The 26,633-nt window shown below is 25.1% G+C and overlaps 1 protein-coding gene across 1 annotated transcript in view; it reads left to right on the forward strand.

Moving 5' to 3' along the window:
* LOC143236796 (uncharacterized) overlaps positions 1–26,633 on the forward strand; it is a 133,018-nt gene that overhangs the window by 81,588 nt on the left and 24,797 nt on the right. The window contains exon 12 of the mRNA XM_076475360.1: positions 2,818–2,975. Coding sequence (XP_076331475.1) covers positions 2,818–2,975 — 158 coding nt within the window. The remainder of the gene's footprint in view (positions 1–2,817; positions 2,976–26,633) is intronic.

Consider the following 26,633-nt stretch of genomic DNA (forward strand, 5'->3'; position numbering starts at 1 on the left):
TGTTATTGATTGTAGTTTATCACTAACTGTAGTACTTGTAACTACTGTATTTGTTATTGATTGTAGTTTATCACTAACTGTAGTACTTGTAACTGCTGTATTTGTTATTGATTGTAGTTTATCACTAACTGTAGTACCTGTAACTACTGTATTTGTTATTGATTGTAGTTTATCACTAACTGTAGTACATGTAACTACTGTATTTGTTATTGATTGTAGTTTATCACTAACTGTAGTACTTGTAACTACTGTATTTGTTATTGATTGTAGTTTATCACTAACTGTAGTACCTGTAACTACTGTATTTGTTATTGATTGTAGTTTATCACTAACTGTAGTACATGTAACTACTGTATTTGTTATTGATTGTAGTTTATCACTAACTGTAGTACTTGTAACTACTGTATTTGTTATTGATTGTAGTTTATCACTAACTGTAGTACATGTAACTACTGTATTTGTTATTGATTGTAGTTTATCACTAACTGTAGTACTTGTAACTACTGTATTTGTTATTGATTGTAGTTTATCACTAACTGTAGTACTTGTAACTGCTGTATTTGTTATTGATTGTAGTTTATGACTAACTGTAGTACATGTAACTACTGTATTTGTTATTGATTGTAGTTTATGACTAACTGTAGTACATGTAACTACTGTATTTGTTATTGATTCCAGTTTATCACTAACTGTAGTACATGTAACTATATTTGTTATGGATTGTAGTTTATCACTAACTGTAGTACATGTAACTACTGTATTTGTTATTGATTGTAGTTTATCACTAACTGTAGTACTTATAACTTCTGTATTTGTTATTGATTGTAGTTTATCACTAACCATAGTACATGTAACTGCAGTATTTGTTATTGATTGCAGTTTATCACTAACTGTAGTACTTGTAACTACTGTATTTGTTATTGATTGTAGTTTATCACTAACTGTAGTACTTATAACTGCTGTATTTGTTATTGATTGTAGTTTATCACTAACTGTAGTACTTGTAACTACTGTATTTGTTATTGATTGTAGTTTATCACTAACTGTAGTACTTGTAACTGCTGTATTTGTTATTGATTGTAGTTTATGACTAACTGTAGTACATGTAACTACTGTATTTGTTATTGATTGTAGTTTATGACTAACTGTAGTACATGTAACTACTGTATTTGTTATTGATTCCAGTTTATCACTAACTGTAGTACATGTAACTATATTTGTTATGGATTGTAGTTTATCACTAACTGTAGTACATGTAACTACTGTATTTGTTATTGATTGTAGTTTATCACTAACTGTAGTATATGTAACTATATTTGTTATGGATTGTAGTTTATCACTAACTGTAGTACTTGTAACTACTGTATTTGTTATTGATTGTAGTTTATCACTAACTGTAGTACTTATAACTTCTGTATTTGTTATTGATTGTAGTTTATCACTAACCATAGTACATGTAACTGCAGTATTTGTTATTGATTGCAGTTTATCACTAACTGTAGTACTTGTAACTACTGTATTTGTTATTGATTGTAGTTTATCACTAACTGTAGTACTTATAACTGCTGTATTTGTTATTGATTGTAGTTTATCACTAACCATAGTACATGTAACTGCAGTATTTGTTATTGATTGCAGTTTATCACTAACTGTAGTACTTGTAACTACTGTATTTGTTATTGATTTTTAGTTTTCCAGTCTGCTATTACTGTAACTTCAAACATGAATAAATAAAAATTAATAATGAGTTTGAATTGTTTTTGAAGAATATTTTTTGAAAGTTTCGTTTCTGATTTTGACATCTCTAAAAGTCAAGTATTAATAGTTAAGATTGAGAAGGAATGAATACAATGATGAGAAGAATCATCCCATAACCCAAGTTAAAACATCTGGTCAAATCTATAGTTTTAAAATAATTTTCATCTGATATGCAAGGATGCTTACATCAGGTTCACATGAGGGGAGAAGATAAAAGAAGACAGTGCTGCTAAAATTCACAACAATTGAAGTATTCCTTAATATGAATTACATGTTGTAGTGTCTAATGTATGTTAACAATTAAAGTAAGTGGAGAGAACAAAATACCTAAAAGTATCTTATAACTCAGAACAAGATGGCTGCTCTCAACAGTGTACCATAATTAACCTATCAACCTCAGACAATACAAATTATAATCAATGTTAACGTGCCACATCTAGCAACTAGTTTTTGCTATTATTTCATAAATAACACATCAGTATTGTAAACTGATGTTTCTTAAAGTTAATTTAACAAAAGAACGATTTGAAATAGTGTTTAATTTATCACTTGCACCATGTAAATTTACAGATTTTCTTGTAATTATAGATGCATTCTATCTCGAAATGATCAGATGATGTTGACAACACATTCATGTGTTCTACTGTAATTCATGTACAATAAAACCTAAAATGATTTCTTTGTCATATACAGACTTTTCATAAAATGTGACATGTACATGAGTGAATAAATTTCACTGAAATGAGCCACATTCCATTATTCTTAAACTGTTAATGACCACTGGCTATTCATTTCTCTACACCAATCATGACACAAGATTCTTGTCAAATATTTTAGCACCAAAACATAACAATGAAAAATGTTAATTGTGATAAATATAATAATAGTTTGATCTAAGTAAGTTTTTCTAATTTGTTAAAAACCCTTATGCAATAGAAAAAAAATGAATATATTTTTTTTCAAATCTCTCTAGTTGAATTATGTAAGATCTATTATTAAAACAAAAAAAATTTCATGAAGTTTAAATTTATGGGCTTGTGTTATTGGTGTACTTTTCAGTTTAAATGCAGAACCTGGAAACACTGTTTACATCAATGAAGCTCTAAACTTACTGGAAATTATAGCTAAGGAAGGTATCAACAGTAGCACAGCAATCAGAAACATTGTGAAGCTGAAGAATCTAGTCCTTGATAACTATGTATCCACCCAGGACAGAGGTGAACGAAAACATTATATATGTATCGTTACATAATTATTATAAGGCATGTTATAACCATCATAGTACAGTTTAAAGTTTCATTATATATGTATCGTTACTTAATCATTATAAGGCATGTTATAACCATCATAGTACAGTTTAAAGTTTCATTATATATGTATCGTTACTTAACCATTATAAGGCATGTTATAACCATCATAGTACAGTTTAAAGTTTCATTATATATGTATCGTTACTTAATCATTATAAGGCATATTATGACCATCATAGTACAGTTTAAAGTTTCATTATATATGTATCTTTACTTAATCATTATAAGGCATGTTATAACCATCATAGTACAGTTTAAAGTTTCATTATATATGTATCGTTACTTAATCATTATAAGACATGTTATAACCATCATAGTACAGTTTAAAGTTTCATTATATATGTATCGTTACTTAATCATTATAAGGCATGTTATGACCATCATAGTACAGTTTAAAGTTTCATTATATATGTATCGTTACTTAATCATTATAAGGCATGTTATGACCATCATAGTACAGTTTAAAGTTTCATTATATATGTATCGTTACTTAATCATTATAAGACATGTTATAACCATCATAGTACAGTTTAAAGTTTCATTATATATGTATCGTTACTTAATCATTATAAGGCATGTTATAACCATCATAGTACAGTTTAAAGTTTCATTATATATGTATCGTTACTTAATCATTATAAGGCATGTTATAACCATCATAGTACAGTTTAAAGATTATTTATATGTGTATCGTTACTTAATCATTATAAGTACATCATAGTACAGTTTAAAGTTTCATTATATATGTATCGTTACTTAATCATTATAAGGCATGTTATAACCATCATAGTACAGTTTAAAGTTTCATTATGTATCGTTACTTAATCATTATATAAGGCATGTTATAACCATCATAGTACAGTTTAAAGTTTCATTATATATGTATCGTTACTTAATCATTATAAGGCATGTTATGACCATCATAGTACAGTTTAAAGTTTCATTATATATGTATCGTTACTTAATCATTATAAGGCATGTTATAACCATCATAGTACAGTTTAAAGTTTCATTATATATGTATCGTTACTTAATCATTATAAGGCATGTTATGACCACCATCATAGTACAGTTTAAAGTTTCATTATATATGTATCGTTACTTAATCATTATAAGGCATGTTATAACCATCATAGTACAGTTTAAAGTTTCATTATATATGTATCGTTACTTAATCATTATAAGGCATGTTATAACCATCATAGTACAGTTTAAAGTTTCATTATATATGTATCGTTACTTAATCATTATAAGGCATGTTATAACCATCATAGTACAGTTTAAAGTTTCATTATATATGTATCGTTACTTAATCATTATAAGGCATGTTATGACCATCATAGTACAGTTTAAAGTTTCATTATATATGTATCGTTACTTAATCATTATAAGGCATGTTATAACCATCATAGTACAGTTTAAAGTTTCATTATATATGTATCGTTACTTAATCATTATAAGGCATGTTATAACCATCATAGTACAGTTTAAAGTTTCATTATATATGTATCGTTACTTAATCATTATAAGGCATGTTATAACCATCATAGTACAGTTTAAAGTTTCATTATATATGTATCGTTACTTAATCATTATAAGGCATGTTATAACCATCATAGTACAGTTTAAAGTTTCATTATATATGTATCGTTACTTAATCATTATAAGGCATGTTATAACCATCATAGTACAGTTTAAAGTTTCATTATATATGTATCGTTACTTAATCATTATAAGGCATGTTATAACCATCATAGTACAGTTTAAAGTTTCATTATATATGTATCGTTACTTAATCATTATAAGGCATGTTATAACCATCATAGTACAGTTTAAAGTTTCATTATATATGTATCGTTACTTAATCATTATAAGGCATGTTATAACCATCATAGTACAGTTTAAAGTTTCATTATATATGTATCGTTACTTAATCATTATAAGGCATGTTATAACCATCATAGTACAGTTTAAAGTTTCATTATATATGTATCGTTACTTAATCATTATAAGGCATGTTATAACCATCATAGTACAGTTTAAAGTTTCATTATATATGTATCGTTACTTAATCATTATAAGGCATGTTATAACCATCATAGTACAGTTTAAAGTTTCATTATATATGTATCGTTACTTAATCATTATAAGGCATGTTATAACCATCATAGTACAGTTTAAAGTTTCATTATATATGTATCGTTACTTAATCATTATAAGGCATGTTATAACCATCATAGTACAGTTTAAAGTTTCATTATATATGTATCGTTACTTAATCATTATAAGGCATGTTATAACCATCATAGTACAGTTTAAAGTTTCATTATATATGTATCGTTACTTAATCATTATAAGGCATGTTATAACCATCATAGTACAGTTTAAAGTTTCATTATATATGTATCGTTACTTAATCATTATAAGGCATGTTATAACCATCATAGTACAGTTTAAAGTTTCATTATATATGTATCGTTACTTAATCATTATAAGGCATGTTATAACCATCATAGTACAGTTTAAAGTTTCATTATATATGTATCGTTACTTAATCATTATAAGGCATGTTATAACCATCATAGTACAGTTTAAAGTTTCATTATATATGTATCGTTACTTAATCATTATAAGGCATGTTATAACCATCATAGTACAGTTTAAAGTTTCATTATATATGTATCGTTACTTAATCATTATAAGGCATGTTATAACCATCATAGTACAGTTTAAAGTTTCATTATATATGTATCGTTACTTAATCATTATAAGGCATGTTATAACCATCATAGTACAGTTTAAAGTTTCATTATATATGTATCGTTACTTAATCATTATAAGGCATGTTATAACCATCATAGTACAGTTTAAAGTTTCATTATATATGTATCGTTACTTAATCATTATAAGGCATGTTATAACCATCATAGTACAGTTTAAAGTTTCATTATATATGTATCGTTACTTAATCATTATAAGGCATGTTATAACCATCATAGTACAGTTTAAAGTTTCATTATATATGTATCGTTACTTAATCATTATAAGGCATGTTATAACCATCATAGTACAGTTTAAAGTTTCATTATATATGTATCGTTACTTAATCATTATAAGGCATGTTATAACCATCATAGTACAGTTTAAAGTTTCATTATATATGTATCGTTACTTAATCATTATAAGGCATGTTATAACCATCATAGTACAGTTTAAAGTTTCATTATATATGTATCGTTACTTAATCATTATAAGGCATGTTATAACCATCATAGTACAGTTTAAAGTTTCATTATATATGTATCGTTACTTAATCATTATAAGGCATGTTATAACCATCATAGTACAGTTTAAAGTTTCATTATATATGTATCGTTACTTAATCATTATAAGGCATGTTATAACCATCATAGTACAGTTTAAAGTTTCATTATATATGTATCGTTACTTAATCATTATAAGGCATGTTATAACCATCATAGTACAGTTTAAAGTTTCATTATATATGTATCGTTACTTAATCATTATAAGGCATGTTATAACCATCATAGTACAGTTTAAAGTTTCATTATATATGTATCGTTACTTAATCATTATAAGGCATGTTATAACCATCATAGTACAGTTTAAAGTTTCATTATATATGTATCGTTACTTAATCATTATAAGGCATGTTATAACCATCATAGTACAGTTTAAAGTTTCATTATATATGTATCGTTACTTAATCATTATAAGGCATGTTATAACCATCATAGTACAGTTTAAAGTTTCATTATATATGTATCGTTACTTAATCATTATAAGGCATGTTATAACCATCATAGTACAGTTTAAAGTTTCATTATATATGTATCATTATATATGTATCGTTACTTAATCATTATAAGGCATGTTATAACCATCATAGTACAGTTTAAAGTTTCATTATATATGTATCGTTACTTAATCATTATAAGGCATGTTATAACCATCATAGTACAGTTTAAAGTTTCATTATATATGTATCGTTACTTAATCATTATAAGGCATGTTATAACCATCATAGTACAGTTTAAAGTTTCATTATATATGTATCGTTACTTAATCATTATAAGGCATGTTATAACCATCATAGTACAGTTTAAAGTTTCATTATATATGTATCGTTACTTAATCATTATAAGGCATGTTATAACCATCATAGTACAGTTTAAAGTTTCATTATATATGTATCGTTACTTAATCATTATAAGGCATGTTATAACCATCATAGTACAGTTTAAAGTTTCATTATATATGTATCGTTACTTAATCATTATAAGGCATGTTATAACCATCATAGTACAGTTTAAAGTTTCATTATATATGTATCGTTACTTAATCATTATAAGGCATGTTATAACCATCATAGTACAGTTTAAAGTTTCATTATATATGTATCGTTACTTAATCATTATAAGGCATGTTATAACCATCATAGTACAGTTTAAAGTTTCATTATATATGTATCGTTACTTAATCATTATAAGGCATGTTATAACCATCATAGTACAGTTTAAAGTTTCATTATATATGTATCGTTACTTAATCATTATAAGGCATGTTATAACCATCATAGTACAGTTTAAAGTTTCATTATATATGTATCGTTACTTAATCATTATAAGGCATGTTATAACCATCATAGTACAGTTTAAAGTTTCATTATATATGTATCGTTACTTAATCATTATAAGGCATGTTATAACCATCATAGTACAGTTTAAAGTTTCATTATATATGTATCGTTACTTAATCATTATAAGGCATGTTATAACCATCATAGTACAGTTTAAAGTTTCATTATATATGTATCGTTACTTAATCATTATAAGGCATGTTATAACCATCATAGTACAGTTTAAAGTTTCATTATATATGTATCGTTACTTAATCATTATAAGGCATGTTATAACCATCATAGTACAGTTTAAAGTTTCATTATATATGTATCGTTACTTAATCATTATAAGGCATGTTATAACCATCATAGTACAGTTTAAAGTTTCATTATATATGTATCGTTACTTAATCATTATAAGGCATGTTATAACCATCATAGTACAGTTTAAAGTTTCATTATATATGTATCGTTACTTAATCATTATAAGGCATGTTATAACCATCATAGTACAGTTTAAAGTTTCATTATATATGTATCGTTACTTAATCATTATAAGGCATGTTATAACCATCATAGTACAGTTTAAAGTTTCATTATATATGTATCGTTACTTAATCATTATAAGGCATGTTATAACCATCATAGTACAGTTTAAAGTTTCATTATATATGTATCGTTACTTAATCATTATAAGGCATGTTATAACCATCATAGTACAGTTTAAAGTTTCATTATATATGTATCGTTACTTAATCATTATAAGGCATGTTATAACCATCATAGTACAGTTTAAAGTTTCATTATATATGTATCGTTACTTAATCATTATAAGGCATGTTATAACCATCATAGTACAGTTTAAAGTTTCATTATATATGTATCGTTACTTAATCATTATAAGGCATGTTATAACCATCATAGTACAGTTTAAAGTTTCATTATATATGTATCGTTACTTAATCATTATAAGGCATGTTATAACCATCATAGTACAGTTTAAAGTTTCATTATATATGTATCGTTACTTAATCATTATAAGGCATGTTATAACCATCATAGTACAGTTTAAAGTTTCATTATATATGTATCGTTACTTAATCATTATAAGGCATGTTATAACCATCATAGTACAGTTTAAAGTTTCATTATATATGTATCGTTACTTAATCATTATAAGGCATGTTATAACCATCATAGTACAGTTTAAAGTTTCATTATATATGTATCGTTACTTAATCATTATAAGGCATGTTATAACCATCATAGTACAGTTTAAAGTTTCATTATATATGTATCGTTACTTAATCATTATAAGGCATGTTATAACCATCATAGTACAGTTTAAAGTTTCATTATATATGTATCGTTACTTAATCATTATAAGGCATGTTATAACCATCATAGTACAGTTTAAAGTTTCATTATATATGTATCGTTACTTAATCATTATAAGGCATGTTATAACCATCATAGTACAGTTTAAAGTTTCATTATATATGTATCGTTACTTAATCATTATAAGGCATGTTATAACCATCATAGTACAGTTTAAAGTTTCATTATATATGTATCGTTACTTAATCATTATAAGGCATGTTATAACCATCATAGTACAGTTTAAAGTTTCATTATATATGTATCGTTACTTAATCATTATAAGGCATGTTATAACCATCATAGTACAGTTTAAAGTTTCATTATATATGTATCGTTACTTAATCATTATAAGGCATGTTATAACCATCATAGTACAGTTTAAAGTTTCATTATATATGTATCGTTACTTAATCATTATAAGGCATGTTATAACCATCATAGTACAGTTTAAAGTTTCATTATATATGTATCGTTACTTAATCATTATAAGGCATGTTATAACCATCATAGTACAGTTTAAAGTTTCATTATATATGTATCGTTACTTAATCATTATAAGGCATGTTATAACCATCATAGTACAGTTTAAAGTTTCATTATATATGTATCGTTACTTAATCATTATAAGGCATGTTATAACCATCATAGTACAGTTTAAAGTTTCATTATATATGTATCGTTACTTAATCATTATAAGGCATGTTATAACCATCATAGTACAGTTTAAAGTTTCATTATATATGTATCGTTACTTAATCATTATAAGGCATGTTATAACCATCATAGTACAGTTTAAAGTTTCATTATATATGTATCGTTACTTAATCATTATAAGGCATGTTATAACCATCATAGTACAGTTTAAAGTTTCATTATATATGTATCGTTACTTAATCATTATAAGGCATGTTATAACCATCATAGTACAGTTTAAAGTTTCATTATATATGTATCGTTACTTAATCATTATAAGGCATGTTATAACCATCATAGTACAGTTTAAAGTTTCATTATATATGTATCGTTACTTAATCATTATAAGGCATGTTATAACCATCATAGTACAGTTTAAAGTTTCATTATATATGTATCGTTACTTAATCATTATAAGGCATGTTATAACCATCATAGTACAGTTTAAAGTTTCATTATATATGTATCGTTACTTAATCATTATAAGGCATGTTATAACCATCATAGTACAGTTTAAAGTTTCATTATATATGTATCGTTACTTAATCATTATAAGGCATGTTATAACCATCATAGTACAGTTTAAAGTTTCATTATATATGTATCGTTACTTAATCATTATAAGGCATGTTATAACCATCATAGTACAGTTTAAAGTTTCATTATATATGTATCGTTACTTAATCATTATAAGGCATGTTATAACCATCATAGTACAGTTTAAAGTTTCATTATATATGTATCGTTACTTAATCATTATAAGGCATGTTATAACCATCATAGTACAGTTTAAAGTTTCATTATATATGTATCGTTACTTAATCATTATAAGGCATGTTATAACCATCATAGTACAGTTTAAAGTTTCATTATATATGTATCGTTACTTAATCATTATAAGGCATGTTATAACCATCATAGTACAGTTTAAAGTTTCATTATATATGTATCGTTACTTAATCATTATAAGGCATGTTATAACCATCATAGTACAGTTTAAAGTTTCATTATATATGTATCGTTACTTAATCATTATAAGGCATGTTATAACCATCATAGTACAGTTTAAAGTTTCATTATATATGTATCGTTACTTAATCATTATAAGGCATGTTATAACCATCATAGTACAGTTTAAAGTTTCATTATATATGTATCGTTACTTAATCATTATAAGGCATGTTATAACCATCATAGTACAGTTTAAAGTTTCATTATATATGTATCGTTACTTAATCATTATAAGGCATGTTATAACCATCATAGTACAGTTTAAAGTTTCATTATATATGTATCGTTACTTAATCATTATAAGGCATGTTATAACCATCATAGTACAGTTTAAAGTTTCATTATATATGTATCGTTACTTAATCATTATAAGGCATGTTATAACCATCATAGTACAGTTTAAAGTTTCATTATATATGTATCGTTACTTAATCATTATAAGGCATGTTATAACCATCATAGTACAGTTTAAAGTTTCATTATATATGTATCGTTACTTAATCATTATAAGGCATGTTATAACCATCATAGTACAGTTTAAAGTTTCATTATATATGTATCGTTACTTAATCATTATAAGGCATGTTATAACCATCATAGTACAGTTTAAAGTTTCATTATATATGTATCGTTACTTAATCATTATAAGGCATGTTATAACCATCATAGTACAGTTTAAAGTTTCATTATATATGTATCGTTACTTAATCATTATAAGGCATGTTATAACCATCATAGTACAGTTTAAAGTTTCATTATATATGTATCGTTACTTAATCATTATAAGGCATGTTATAACCATCATAGTACAGTTTAAAGTTTCATTATATATGTATCGTTACTTAATCATTATAAGGCATGTTATAACCATCATAGTACAGTTTAAAGTTTCATTATATATGTATCGTTACTTAATCATTATAAGGCATGTTATAACCATCATAGTACAGTTTAAAGTTTCATTATATATGTATCGTTACTTAATCATTATAAGGCATGTTATAACCATCATAGTACAGTTTAAAGTTTCATTATATATGTATCGTTACTTAATCATTATAAGGCATGTTATAACCATCATAGTACAGTTTAAAGTTTCATTATATATGTATCGTTACTTAATCATTATAAGGCATGTTATAACCATCATAGTACAGTTTAAAGTTTCATTATATATGTATCGTTACTTAATCATTATAAGGCATGTTATAACCATCATAGTACAGTTTAAAGTTTCATTATATATGTATCGTTACTTAATCATTATAAGGCATGTTATAACCATCATAGTACAGTTTAAAGTTTCATTATATATGTATCGTTACTTAATCATTATAAGGCATGTTATAACCATCATAGTACAGTTTAAAGTTTCATTATATATGTATCGTTACTTAATCATTATAAGGCATGTTATAACCATCATAGTACAGTTTAAAGTTTCATTATATATGTATCGTTACTTAATCATTATAAGGCATGTTATAACCATCATAGTACAGTTTAAAGTTTCATTATATATGTATCGTTACTTAATCATTATAAGGCATGTTATAACCATCATAGTACAGTTTAAAGTTTCATTATATATGTATCGTTACTTAATCATTATAAGGCATGTTATAACCATCATAGTACAGTTTAAAGTTTCATTATATATGTATCGTTACTTAATCATTATAAGGCATGTTATAACCATCATAGTACAGTTTAAAGTTTCATTATATATGTATCGTTACTTAATCATTATAAGGCATGTTATAACCATCATAGTACAGTTTAAAGTTTCATTATATATGTATCGTTACTTAATCATTATAAGGCATGTTATAACCATCATAGTACAGTTTAAAGTTTCATTATATATGTATCGTTACTTAATCATTATAAGGCATGTTATAACCATCATAGTACAGTTTAAAGTTTCATTATATATGTATCGTTACTTAATCATTATAAGGCATGTTATAACCATCATAGTACAGTTTAAAGTTTCATTATATATGTATCGTTACTTAATCATTATAAGGCATGTTATAACCATCATAGTACAGTTTAAAGTTTCATTATATATGTATCGTTACTTAATCATTATAAGGCATGTTATAACCATCATAGTACAGTTTAAAGTTTCATTATATATGTATCGTTACTTAATCATTATAAGGCATGTTATAACCATCATAGTACAGTTTAAAGTTTCATTATATATGTATCGTTACTTAATCATTATAAGGCATGTTATAACCATCATAGTACAGTTTAAAGTTTCATTATATATGTATCGTTACTTAATCATTATAAGGCATGTTATAACCATCATAGTACAGTTTAAAGTTTCATTATATATGTATCGTTACTTAATCATTATAAGGCATGTTATAACCATCATAGTACAGTTTAAAGTTTCATTATATATGTATCGTTACTTAATCATTATAAGGCATGTTATAACCATCATAGTACAGTTTAAAGTTTCATTATATATGTATCGTTACTTAATCATTATAAGGCATGTTATAACCATCATAGTACAGTTTAAAGTTTCATTATATATGTATCGTTACTTAATCATTATAAGGCATGTTATAACCATCATAGTACAGTTTAAAGTTTCATTATATATGTATCGTTACTTAATCATTATAAGGCATGTTATAACCATCATAGTACAGTTTAAAGTTTCATTATATATGTATCGTTACTTAATCATTATAAGGCATGTTATAACCATCATAGTACAGTTTAAAGTTTCATTATATATGTATCGTTACTTAATCATTATAAGGCATGTTATAACCATCATAGTACAGTTTAAAGTTTCATTATATATGTATCGTTACTTAATCATTATAAGGCATGTTATAACCATCATAGTACAGTTTAAAGTTTCATTATATATGTATCGTTACTTAATCATTATAAGGCATGTTATAACCATCATAGTACAGTTTAAAGTTTCATTATATATGTATCGTTACTTAATCATTATAAGGCATGTTATAACCATCATAGTACAGTTTAAAGTTTCATTATATATGTATCGTTACTTAATCATTATAAGGCATGTTATAACCATCATAGTACAGTTTAAAGTTTCATTATATATGTATCGTTACTTAATCATTATAAGGCATGTTATAACCATCATAGTACAGTTTAAAGTTTCATTATATATGTATCGTTACTTAATCATTATAAGGCATGTTATAACCATCATAGTACAGTTTAAAGTTTCATTATATATGTATCGTTACTTAATCATTATAAGGCATGTTATAACCATCATAGTACAGTTTAAAGTTTCATTATATATGTATCGTTACTTAATCATTATAAGGCATGTTATAACCATCATAGTACAGTTTAAAGTTTCATTATATATGTATCGTTACTTAATCATTATAAGGCATGTTATAACCATCATAGTACAGTTTAAAGTTTCATTATATATGTATCGTTACTTAATCATTATAAGGCATGTTATAACCATCATAGTACAGTTTAAAGTTTCATTATATATGTATCGTTACTTAATCATTATAAGGCATGTTATAACCATCATAGTACAGTTTAAAGTTTCATTATATATGTATCGTTACTTAATCATTATAAGGCATGTTATAACCATCATAGTACAGTTTAAAGTTTCATTATATATGTATCGTTACTTAATCATTATAAGGCATGTTATAACCATCATAGTACAGTTTAAAGTTTCATTATATATGTATCGTTACTTAATCATTATAAGGCATGTTATAACCATCATAGTACAGTTTAAAGTTTCATTATATATGTATCGTTACTTAATCATTATAAGGCATGTTATAACCATCATAGTACAGTTTAAAGTTTCATTATATATGTATCGTTACTTAATCATTATAAGGCATGTTATAACCATCATAGTACAGTTTAAAGTTTCATTATATATGTATCGTTACTTAATCATTATAAGGCATGTTATAACCATCATAGTACAGTTTAAAGTTTCATTATATATGTATCGTTACTTAATCATTATAAGGCATGTTATAACCATCATAGTACAGTTTAAAGTTTCATTATATATGTATCGTTACTTAATCATTATAAGGCATGTTATAACCATCATAGTACAGTTTAAAGTTTCATTATATATGTATCGTTACTTAATCATTATAAGGCATGTTATAACCATCATAGTACAGTTTAAAGTTTCATTATATATGTATCGTTACTTAATCATTATAAGGCATGTTATAACCATCATAGTACAGTTTAAAGTTTCATTATATATGTATCGTTACTTAATCATTATAAGGCATGTTATAACCATCATAGTACAGTTTAAAGTTTCATTATATATGTATCGTTACTTAATCATTATAAGGCATGTTATAACCATCATAGTACAGTTTAAAGTTTCATTATATATGTATCGTTACTTAATCATTATAAGGCATGTTATAACCATCATAGTACAGTTTAAAGTTTCATTATATATGTATCGTTACTTAATCATTATAAGGCATGTTATAACCATCATAGTACAGTTTAAAGTTTCATTATATATGTATCGTTACTTAATCATTATAAGGCATGTTATAACCATCATAGTACAGTTTAAAGTTTCATTATATATGTATCGTTACTTAATCATTATAAGGCATGTTATAACCATCATAGTACAGTTTAAAGTTTCATTATATATGTATCGTTACTTAATCATTATAAGGCATGTTATAACCATCATAGTACAGTTTAAAGTTTCATTATATATGTATCGTTACTTAATCATTATAAGGCATGTTATAACCATCATAGTACAGTTTAAAGTTTCATTATATATGTATCGTTACTTAATCATTATAAGGCATGTTATAACCATCATAGTACAGTTTAAAGTTTCATTATATATGTATCGTTACTTAATCATTATAAGGCATGTTATAACCATCATAGTACAGTTTAAAGTTTCATTATATATGTATCGTTACTTAATCATTATAAGGCATGTTATAACCATCATAGTACAGTTTAAAGTTTCATTATATATGTATCGTTACTTAATCATTATAAGGCATGTTATAACCATCATAGTACAGTTTAAAGTTTCATTATATATGTATCGTTACTTAATCATTATAAGGCATGTTATAACCATCATAGTACAGTTTAAAGTTTCATTATATATGTATCGTTACTTAATCATTATAAGGCATGTTATAACCATCATAGTACAGTTTAAAGTTTCATTATATATGTATCGTTACTTAATCATTATAAGGCATGTTATAACCATCATAGTACAGTTTAAAGTTTCATTATATATGTATCGTTACTTAATCATTATAAGGCATGTTATAACCATCATAGTACAGTTTAAAGTTTCATTATATATGTATCGTTACTTAATCATTATAAGGCATGTTATAACCATCATAGTACAGTTTAAAGTTTCATTATATATGTATCGTTACTTAATCATTATAAGGCATGTTATAACCATCATAGTACAGTTTAAAGTTTCATTATATATGTATCGTTACTTAATCATTATAAGGCATGTTATAACCATCATAGTACAGTTTAAAGTTTCATTATATATGTATCGTTACTTAATCATTATAAGGCATGTTATAACCATCATAGTACAGTTTAAAGTTTCATTATATATGTATCGTTACTTAATCATTATAAGGCATGTTATAACCATCATAGTACAGTTTAAAGTTTCATTATATATGTATCGTTACTTAATCATTATAAGGCATGTTATAACCATCATAGTACAGTTTAAAGTTTCATTATATATGTATCGTTACTTAATCATTATAAGGCATGTTATAACCATCATAGTACAGTTTAAAGTTTCATTATATATGTATCGTTACTTAATCATTATAAGGCATGTTATAACCATCATAGTACAGTTTAAAGTTTCATTATATATGTATCGTTACTTAATCATTATAAGGCATGTTATAACCATCATAGTACAGTTTAAAGTTTCATTATATATGTATCGTTACTTAATCATTATAAGGCATGTTATAACCATCATAGTACAGTTTAAAGTTTCATTATATATGTATCGTTACTTAATCATTATAAGGCATGTTATAACCATCATAGTACAGTTTAAAGTTTCATTATATATGTATCGTTACTTAATCATTATAAGGCATGTTATAACCATCATAGTACAGTTTAAAGTTTCATTATATATGTATCGTTACTTAATCATTATAAGGCATGTTATAACCATCATAGTACAGTTTAAAGTTTCATTATATATGTATCGTTACTTAATCATTATAAGGCATGTTATAACCATCATAGTACAGTTTAAAGTTTCATTATATATGTATCGTTACTTAATCATTATAAGGCATGTTATAACCATCATAGTACAGTTTAAAGTTTCATTATATATGTATCGTTACTTAATCATTATAAGGCATGTTATAACCATCATAGTACAGTTTAAAGTTTCATTATATATGTATCGTTACTTAATCATTATAAGGCATGTTATAACCATCATAGTACAGTTTAAAGTTTCATTATATATGTATCGTTACTTAATCATTATAAGGCATGTTATAACCATCATAGTACAGTTTAAAGTTTCATTATATATGTATCGTTACTTAATCATTATAAGGCATGTTATAACCATCATAGTACAGTTTAAAGTTTCATTATATATGTATCGTTACTTAATCATTATAAGGCATGTTATAACCATCATAGTACAGTTTAAAGTTTCATTATATATGTATCGTTACTTAATCATTATAAGGCATGTTATAACCATCATAGTACAGTTTAAAGTTTCATTATATATGTATCGTTACTTAATCATTATAAGGCATGTTATAACCATCATAGTACAGTTTAAAGTTTCATTATATATGTATCGTTACTTAATCATTATAAGGCATGTTATAACCATCATAGTACAGTTTAAAGTTTCATTATATATGTATCGTTACTTAATCATTATAAGGCATGTTATAACCATCATAGTACAGTTTAAAGTTTCATTATATATGTATCGTTACTTAATCATTATAAGGCATGTTATAACCATCATAGTACAGTTTAAAGTTTCATTATATATGTATCGTTACTTAATCATTATAAGGCATGTTATAACCATCATAGTACAGTTTAAAGTTTCATTATATATGTATCGTTACTTAATCATTATAAGGCATGTTATAACCATCATAGTACAGTTTAAAGTTTCATTATATATGTATCGTTACTTAATCATTATAAGGCATGTTATAACCATCATAGTACAGTTTAAAGTTTCATTATATATGTATCGTTACTTAATCATTATAAGGCATGTTATAACCATCATAGTACAGTTTAAAGTTTCATTATATATGTATCGTTACTTAATCATTATAAGGCATGTTATAACCATCATAGTACAGTTTAAAGTTTCATTATATATGTATCGTTACTTAATCATTATAAGGCATGTTATAACCATCATAGTACAGTTTAAAGTTTCATTATATATGTATCGTTACTTAATCATTATAAGGCATGTTATAACCATCATAGTACAGTTTAAAGTTTCATTATATATGTATCGTTACTTAATCATTATAAGGCATGTTATAACCATCATAGTACAGTTTAAAGTTTCATTATATATGTATCGTTACTTAATCATTATAAGGCATGTTATAACCATCATAGTACAGTTTAAAGTTTCATTATATATGTATCGTTACTTAATCATTATAAGGCATGTTATAACCATCATAGTACAGTTTAAAGTTTCATTATATATGTATCGTTACTTAATCATTATAAGGCATGTTATAACCATCATAGTACAGTTTAAAGTTTCATTATATATGTATCGTTACTTAATCATTATAAGGCATGTTATAACCATCATAGTACAGTTTAAAGTTTCATTATATATGTATCGTTACTTAATCATTATAAGGCATGTTATAACCATCATAGTACAGTTTAAAGTTTCATTATATATGTATCGTTACTTAATCATTATAAGGCATGTTATAACCATCATAGTACAGTTTAAAGTTTCATTATATATGTATCGTTACTTAATCATTATAAGGCATGTTATAACCATCATAGTACAGTTTAAAGTTTCATTATATATGTATCGTTACTTAATCATTATAAGGCATGTTATAACCATCATAGTACAGTTTAAAGTTTCATTATATATGTATCGTTACTTAATCATTATAAGGCATGTTATAACCATCATAGTACAGTTTAAAGTTTCATTATATATGTATCGTTACTTAATCATTATAAGGCATGTTATAACCATCATAGTACAGTTTAAAGTTTCATTATATATGTATCGTTACTTAATCATTATAAGGCATGTTATAACCATCATAGTACAGTTTAAAGTTTCATTATATATGTATCGTTACTTAATCATTATAAGGCATGTTATAACCATCATAGTACAGTTTAAAGTTTCATTATATATGTATCGTTACTTAATCATTATAAGGCATGTTATAACCATCATAGTACAGTTTAAAGTTTCATTATATATGTATCGTTACTTAATCATTATAAGGCATGTTATAACCATCATAGTACAGTTTAAAGTTTCATTATATATGTATCGTTACTTAATCATTATAAGGCATGTTATAACCATCATAGTACAGTTTAAAGTTTCATTATATATGTATCGTTACTTAATCATTATAAGGCATGTTATAACCATCATAGTACAGTTTAAAGTTTCATTATATATGTATCGTTACTTAATCATTATAAGGCATGTTATAACCATCATAGTACAGTTTAAAGTTTCATTATATATGTATCGTTACTTAATCATTATAAGGCATGTTATAACCATCATAGTACAGTTTAAAGTTTCATTATATATGTATCGTTACTTAATCATTATAAGGCATGTTATAACCATCATAGTACAGTTTAAAGTTTCATTATATATGTATCGTTACTTAATCATTATAAGGCATGTTATAACCATCATAGTACAGTTTAAAGTTTCATTATATATGTATCGTTACTTAATCATTATAAGGCATGTTATAACCATCATAGTACAGTTTAAAGTTTCATTATATATGTATCGTTACTTAATCATTATAAGGCATGTTATAACCATCATAGTACAGTTTAAAGTTTCATTATATATGTATCGTTACTTAATCATTATAAGGCATGTTATAACCATCATAGTACAGTTTAAAGTTTCATTATATATGTATCGTTACTTAATCATTATAAGGCATGTTATAACCATCATAGTACAGTTTAAAGTTTCATTATATATGTATCGTTACTTAATCATTATAAGGCATGTTATAACCATCATAGTACAGTTTAAAGTTTCATTATATATGTATCGTTACTTAATCATTATAAGGCATGTTATAACCATCATAGTACAGTTTAAAGTTTCATTATATATGTATCGTTACTTAATCATTATAAGGCATGTTATAACCATCATAGTACAGTTTAAAGTTTCATTATATATGTATCGTTACTTAATCATTATAAGGCATGTTATAACCATCATAGTACAGTTTAAAGTTTCATTATATATGTATCGTTACTTAATCATTATAAGGCATGTTATAACCATCATAGTACAGTTTAAAGTTTCATTATATATGTATCGTTACTTAATCATTATAAGGCATGTTATAACCATCATAGTACAGTTTAAAGTTTCATTATATATGTATCGTTACTTAATCATTATAAGGCATGTTATAACCATCATAGTACAGTTTAAAGTTTCATTATATATGTATCGTTACTTAATCATTATAAGGCATGTTATAACCATCATAGTACAGTTTAAAGTTTCATTATATATGTATCGTTACTTAATCATTATAAGGCATGTTATAACCATCATAGTACAGTTTAAAGTTTCATTATATATGTATCGTTACTTAATCATTATAAGGCATGTTATAACCATCATAGTACAGTTTAAAGTTTCATTATATATGTATCGTTACTTAATCATTATAAGGCATGTTATAACCATCATAGTACAGTTTAAAGTTTCATTATATATGTATCGTTACTTAATCATTATAAGGCATGTTATAACCATCATAGTACAGTTTAAAGTTTCATTATATATGTATCGTTACTTAATCATTATAAGGCATGTTATAACCATCATAGTACAGTTTAAAGTTTCATTATATATGTATCGTTACTTAATCATTATAAGGCATGTTATAACCATCATAGTACAGTTTAAAGTTTCATTATATATGTATCGTTACTTAATCATTATAAGGCATGTTATAACCATCATAGTACAGTTTAAAGTTTCATTATATATGTATCGTTACTTAATCATTATAAGGCATGTTATAACCATCATAGTACAGTTTAAAGTTTCATTATATATGTATCGTTACTTAATCATTATAAGGCATGTTATAACCATCATAGTACAGTTTAAAGTTTCATTATATATGTATCGTTACTTAATCATTATAAGGCATGTTATAACCATCATAGTACAGTTTAAAGTTTCATTATATATGTATCGTTACTTAATCATTATAAGGCATGTTATAACCATCATAGTACAGTTTAAAGTTTCATTATATATGTATCGTTACTTAATCATTATAAGGCATGTTATAACCATCATAGTACAGTTTAAAGTTTCATTATATATGTATCGTTACTTAATCATTATAAGGCATGTTATAACCATCATAGTACAGTTTAAAGTTTCATTATATATGTATCGTTACTTAATCATTATAAGGCATGTTATAACCATCATAGTACAGTTTAAAGTTTCATTATATATGTATCGTTACTTAATCATTATAAGGCATGTTATAACCATCATAGTACAGTTTAAAGTTTCATTATATATGTATCGTTACTTAATCATTATAAGGCATGTTATAACCATCATAGTACAGTTTAAAGTTTCATTATATATGTATCGTTACTTAATCATTATAAGGCATGTTATAACCATCATAGTACAGTTTAAAGTTTCATTATATATGTATCGTTACTTAATCATTATAAGGCATGTTATAACCATCATAGTACAGTTTAAAGTTTCATTATATATGTATCGTTACTTAATCATTATAAGGCATGTTATAACCATCATAGTACAGTTTAAAGTTTCATTATATATGTATCGTTACTTAATCATTATAAGGCATGTTATAACCATCATAGTACAGTTTAAAGTTTCATTATATATGTATCGTTACTTAATCATTATAAGGCATGTTATAACCATCATAGTACAGTTTAAAGTTTCATTATATATGTATCGTTACTTAATCATTATAAGGCATGTTATAACCATCATAGTACAGTTTAAAGTTTCATTATATATGTATCGTTACTTAATCATTATAAGGCATGTTATAACCATCATAGTACAGTTTAAAGTTTCATTATATATGTATCGTTACTTAATCATTATAAGGCATGTTATAACCATCATAGTACAGTTTAAAGTTTCATTATATATGTATCGTTACTTAATCATTATAAGGCATGTTATAACCATCATAGTACAGTTTAAAGTTTCATTATATATGTATCGTTACTTAATCATTATAAGGCATGTTATAACCATCATAGTACAGTTTAAAGTTTCATTATATATGTATCGTTACTTAATCATTATAAGGCATGTTATAACCATCATAGTACAGTTTAAAGTTTCATTATATATGTATCGTTACTTAATCATTATAAGGCATGTTATAACCATCATAGTACAGTTTAAAGTTTCATTATATATGTATCGTTACTTAATCATTATAAGGCATGTTATAACCATCATAGTACAGTTTAAAGTTTCATTATATATGTATCGTTACTTAATCATTATAAGGCATGTTATAACCATCATAGTACAGTTTAAAGTTTCATTATATATGTATCGTTACTTAATCATTATAAGGCATGTTATAACCATCATAGTACAGTTTAAAGTTTCATTATATATGTATCGTTACTTAATCATTATAAGGCATGTTATAACCATCATAGTACAGTTTAAAGTTTCATTATATATGTATCGTTACTTAATCATTATAAGGCATGTTATAACCATCATAGTACAGTTTAAAGTTTCATTATATATGTATCGTTACTTAATCATTATAAGGCATGTTATAACCATCATAGTACAGTTTAAAGTTTCATTATATATGTATCGTTACTTAATCATTATAAGGCATGTTATAACCATCATAGTACAGTTTAAAGTTTCATTATATATGTATCGTTACTTAATCATTATAAGGCATGTTATAACCATCATAGTACAGTTTAAAGTTTCATTATATATGTATCGTTACTTAATCATTATAAGGCATGTTATAACCATCATAGTACAGTTTAAAGTTTCATTATATATGTATCGTTACTTAATCATTATAAGGCATGTTATAACCATCATAGTACAGTTTAAAGTTTCATTATATATGTATCGTTACTTAATCATTATAAGGCATGTTATAACCATCATAGTACAGTTTAAAGTTTCATTATATATGTATCGTTACTTAATCATTATAAGGCATGTTATAACCATCATAGTACAGTTTAAAGTTTCATTATATATGTATCGTTACTTAATCATTATAAGGCATGTTATAACCATATAACCATCATAGTACAGTTTAAAGTTTCATTATATATGTATCGTTACTTAATCATTATAAGGCATGTTATAACCATCATAGTACAGTTTAAAGTTTCATTATATATGTATCGTTACTTAATCATTATAAGGCATGTTATAACCATCATAGTACAGTTTAAAGTTTCATTATATATGTATCGTTACTTAATCATTATAAGGCATGTTATAACCATCATAGTACAGTTTAAAGTTTCATTATATATGTATCGTTACTTAATCATTATAAGGCATGTTATAACCATCATAGTACAGTTTAAAGTTTCATTATATATGTATCGTTACTTAATCATTATAAGGCATGTTATAACCATCATAGTACAGTTTAAAGTTTCATTATATATGTATCGTTACTTAATCATTATAAGGCATGTTATAACCATCATAGTACAGTTTAAAGTTTCATTATATATGTATCGTTACTTAATCATTATAAGGCATGTTATAACCATCATAGTACAGTTTAAAGTTTCATTATATATGTATCGTTACTTAATCATTATAAGGCATGTTATAACCATCATAGTACAGTTTAAAGTTTCATTATATATGTATCGTTACTTAATCATTATAAGGCATGTTATAACCATCATAGTACAGTTTAAAGTTTCATTATATATGTATCGTTACTTAATCATTATAAGGCATGTTATAACCATCATAGTACAGTTTAAAGTTTCATTATATATGTATCGTTACTTAATCATTATAAGGCATGTTATAACCATCATAGTACAGTTTAAAGTTTCATTATATATGTATCGTTACTTAATCATTATAAGGCATGTTATAACCATCATAGTACAGTTTAAAGTTTCATTATATATGTATCGTTACTTAATCATTATAAGGCATGTTATAACCATCATAGTACAGTTTAAAGTTTCATTATATATGTATCGTTACTTAATCATTATAAGGCATGTTATAACCATCATAGTACAGTTTAAAGTTTCATTATATATGTATCGTTACTTAATCATTATAAGGCATGTTATAACCATCATAGTACAGTTTAAAGTTTCATTATATATGTATCGTTACTTAATCATTATAAGGCATGTTATAACCATCATAGTACAGTTTAAAGTTTCATTATATATGTATCGTTACTTAATCATTATAAGGCATGTTATAACCATCATAGTACAGTTTAAAGTTTCATTATATATGTATCGTTACTTAATCATTATAAGGCATGTTATAACCATCATAGTACAGTTTAAAGTTTCATTATATATGTATCGTTACTTAATCATTATAAGGCATGTTATAACCATCATAGTACAGTTTAAAGTTTCATTATATATGTATCGTTACTTAATCATTATAAGGCATGTTATAACCATCATAGTACAGTTTAAAGTTTCATTATATATGTATCGTTACTTAATCATTATAAGGCATGTTATAACCATCATAGTACAGTTTAAAGTTTCATTATATATGTATCGTTACTTAATCATTATAAGGCATGTTATAACCATCATAGTACAGTTTAAAGTTTCATTATATATGTATCGTTACTTAATCATTATAAGGCATGTTATAACCATCATAGTACAGTTTAAAGTTTCATTATATATGTATCGTTACTTAATCATTATAAGGCATGTTATAACCATCATAGTACAGTTTAAAGTTTCATTATATATGTATCGTTACTTAATCATTATAAGGCATGTTATAACCATCATAGTACAGTTTAAAGTTTCATTATATATGTATCGTTACTTAATCATTATAAGGCATGTTATAACCATCATAGTACAGTTTAAAGTTTCATTATATATGTATCGTTACTTAATCATTATAAGGCATGTTATAACCATCATAGTACAGTTTAAAGTTTCATTATATATGTATCGTTACTTAATCATTATAAGGCATGTTATAACCATCATAGTACAGTTTAAAGTTTCATTATATATGTATCGTTACTTAATCATTATAAGGCATGTTATAACCATCATAGTACAGTTTAAAGTTTCATTATATATGTATCGTTACTTAATCATTATAAGGCATGTTATAACCATCATAGTACAGTTTAAAGTTTCATTATATATGTATCGTTACTTAATCATTATAAGGCATGTTATAACCATCATAGTACAGTTTAAAGTTTCATTATATATGTATCGTTACTTAATCATTATAAGGCATGTTATAACCATCATAGTACAGTTTAAAGTTTCATTATATATGTATCGTTACTTAATCATTATAAGGCATGTTATAACCATCATAGTACAGTTTAAAGTTTCATTATATATGTATCGTTACTTAATCATTATAAGGCATGTTATAACCATCATAGTACAGTTTAAAGTTTCATTATATATGTATCGTTACTTAATCATTATAAGGCATGTTATAACCATCATAGTACAGTTTAAAGTTTCATTATATATGTATCGTTACTTAATCATTATAAGGCATGTTATAACCATCATAGTACAGTTTAAAGTTTCATTATATATGTATCGTTACTTAATCATTATAAGGCATGTTATAACCATCATAGTACAGTTTAAAGTTTCATTATATATGTATCGTTACTTAATCATTATAAGGCATGTTATAACCATCATAGTACAGTTTAAAGTTTCATTATATATGTATCGTTACTTAATCATTATAAGGCATGTTATAACCATCATAGTACAGTTTAAAGTTTCATTATATATGTATCGTTACTTAATCATTATAAGGCATGTTATAACCATCATAGTACAGTTTAAAGTTTCATTATATATGTATCGTTACTTAATCATTATAAGGCATGTTATAACCATCATAGTACAGTTTAAAGTTTCATTATATATGTATCGTTACTTAATCATTATAAGGCATGTTATAACCATCATAGTACAGTTTAAAGTTTCATTATATATGTATCGTTACTTAATCATTATAAGGCATGTTATAACCATCATAGTACAGTTTAAAGTTTCATTATATATGTATCGTTACTTAATCATTATAAGGCATGTTATAACCATCATAGTACAGTTTAAAGTTTCATTATATATGTATCGTTACTTAATCATTATAAGGCATGTTATAACCATCATAGTACAGTTTAAAGTTTCATTATATATGTATCGTTACTTAATCATTATAAGGC

This window comes from Tachypleus tridentatus, chromosome 13 (assembly GCF_004210375.1).
Source record: "Tachypleus tridentatus isolate NWPU-2018 chromosome 13, ASM421037v1, whole genome shotgun sequence".
In the NCBI taxonomy this organism is placed as follows: domain Eukaryota; kingdom Metazoa; phylum Arthropoda; class Merostomata; order Xiphosura; family Limulidae; genus Tachypleus; species Tachypleus tridentatus.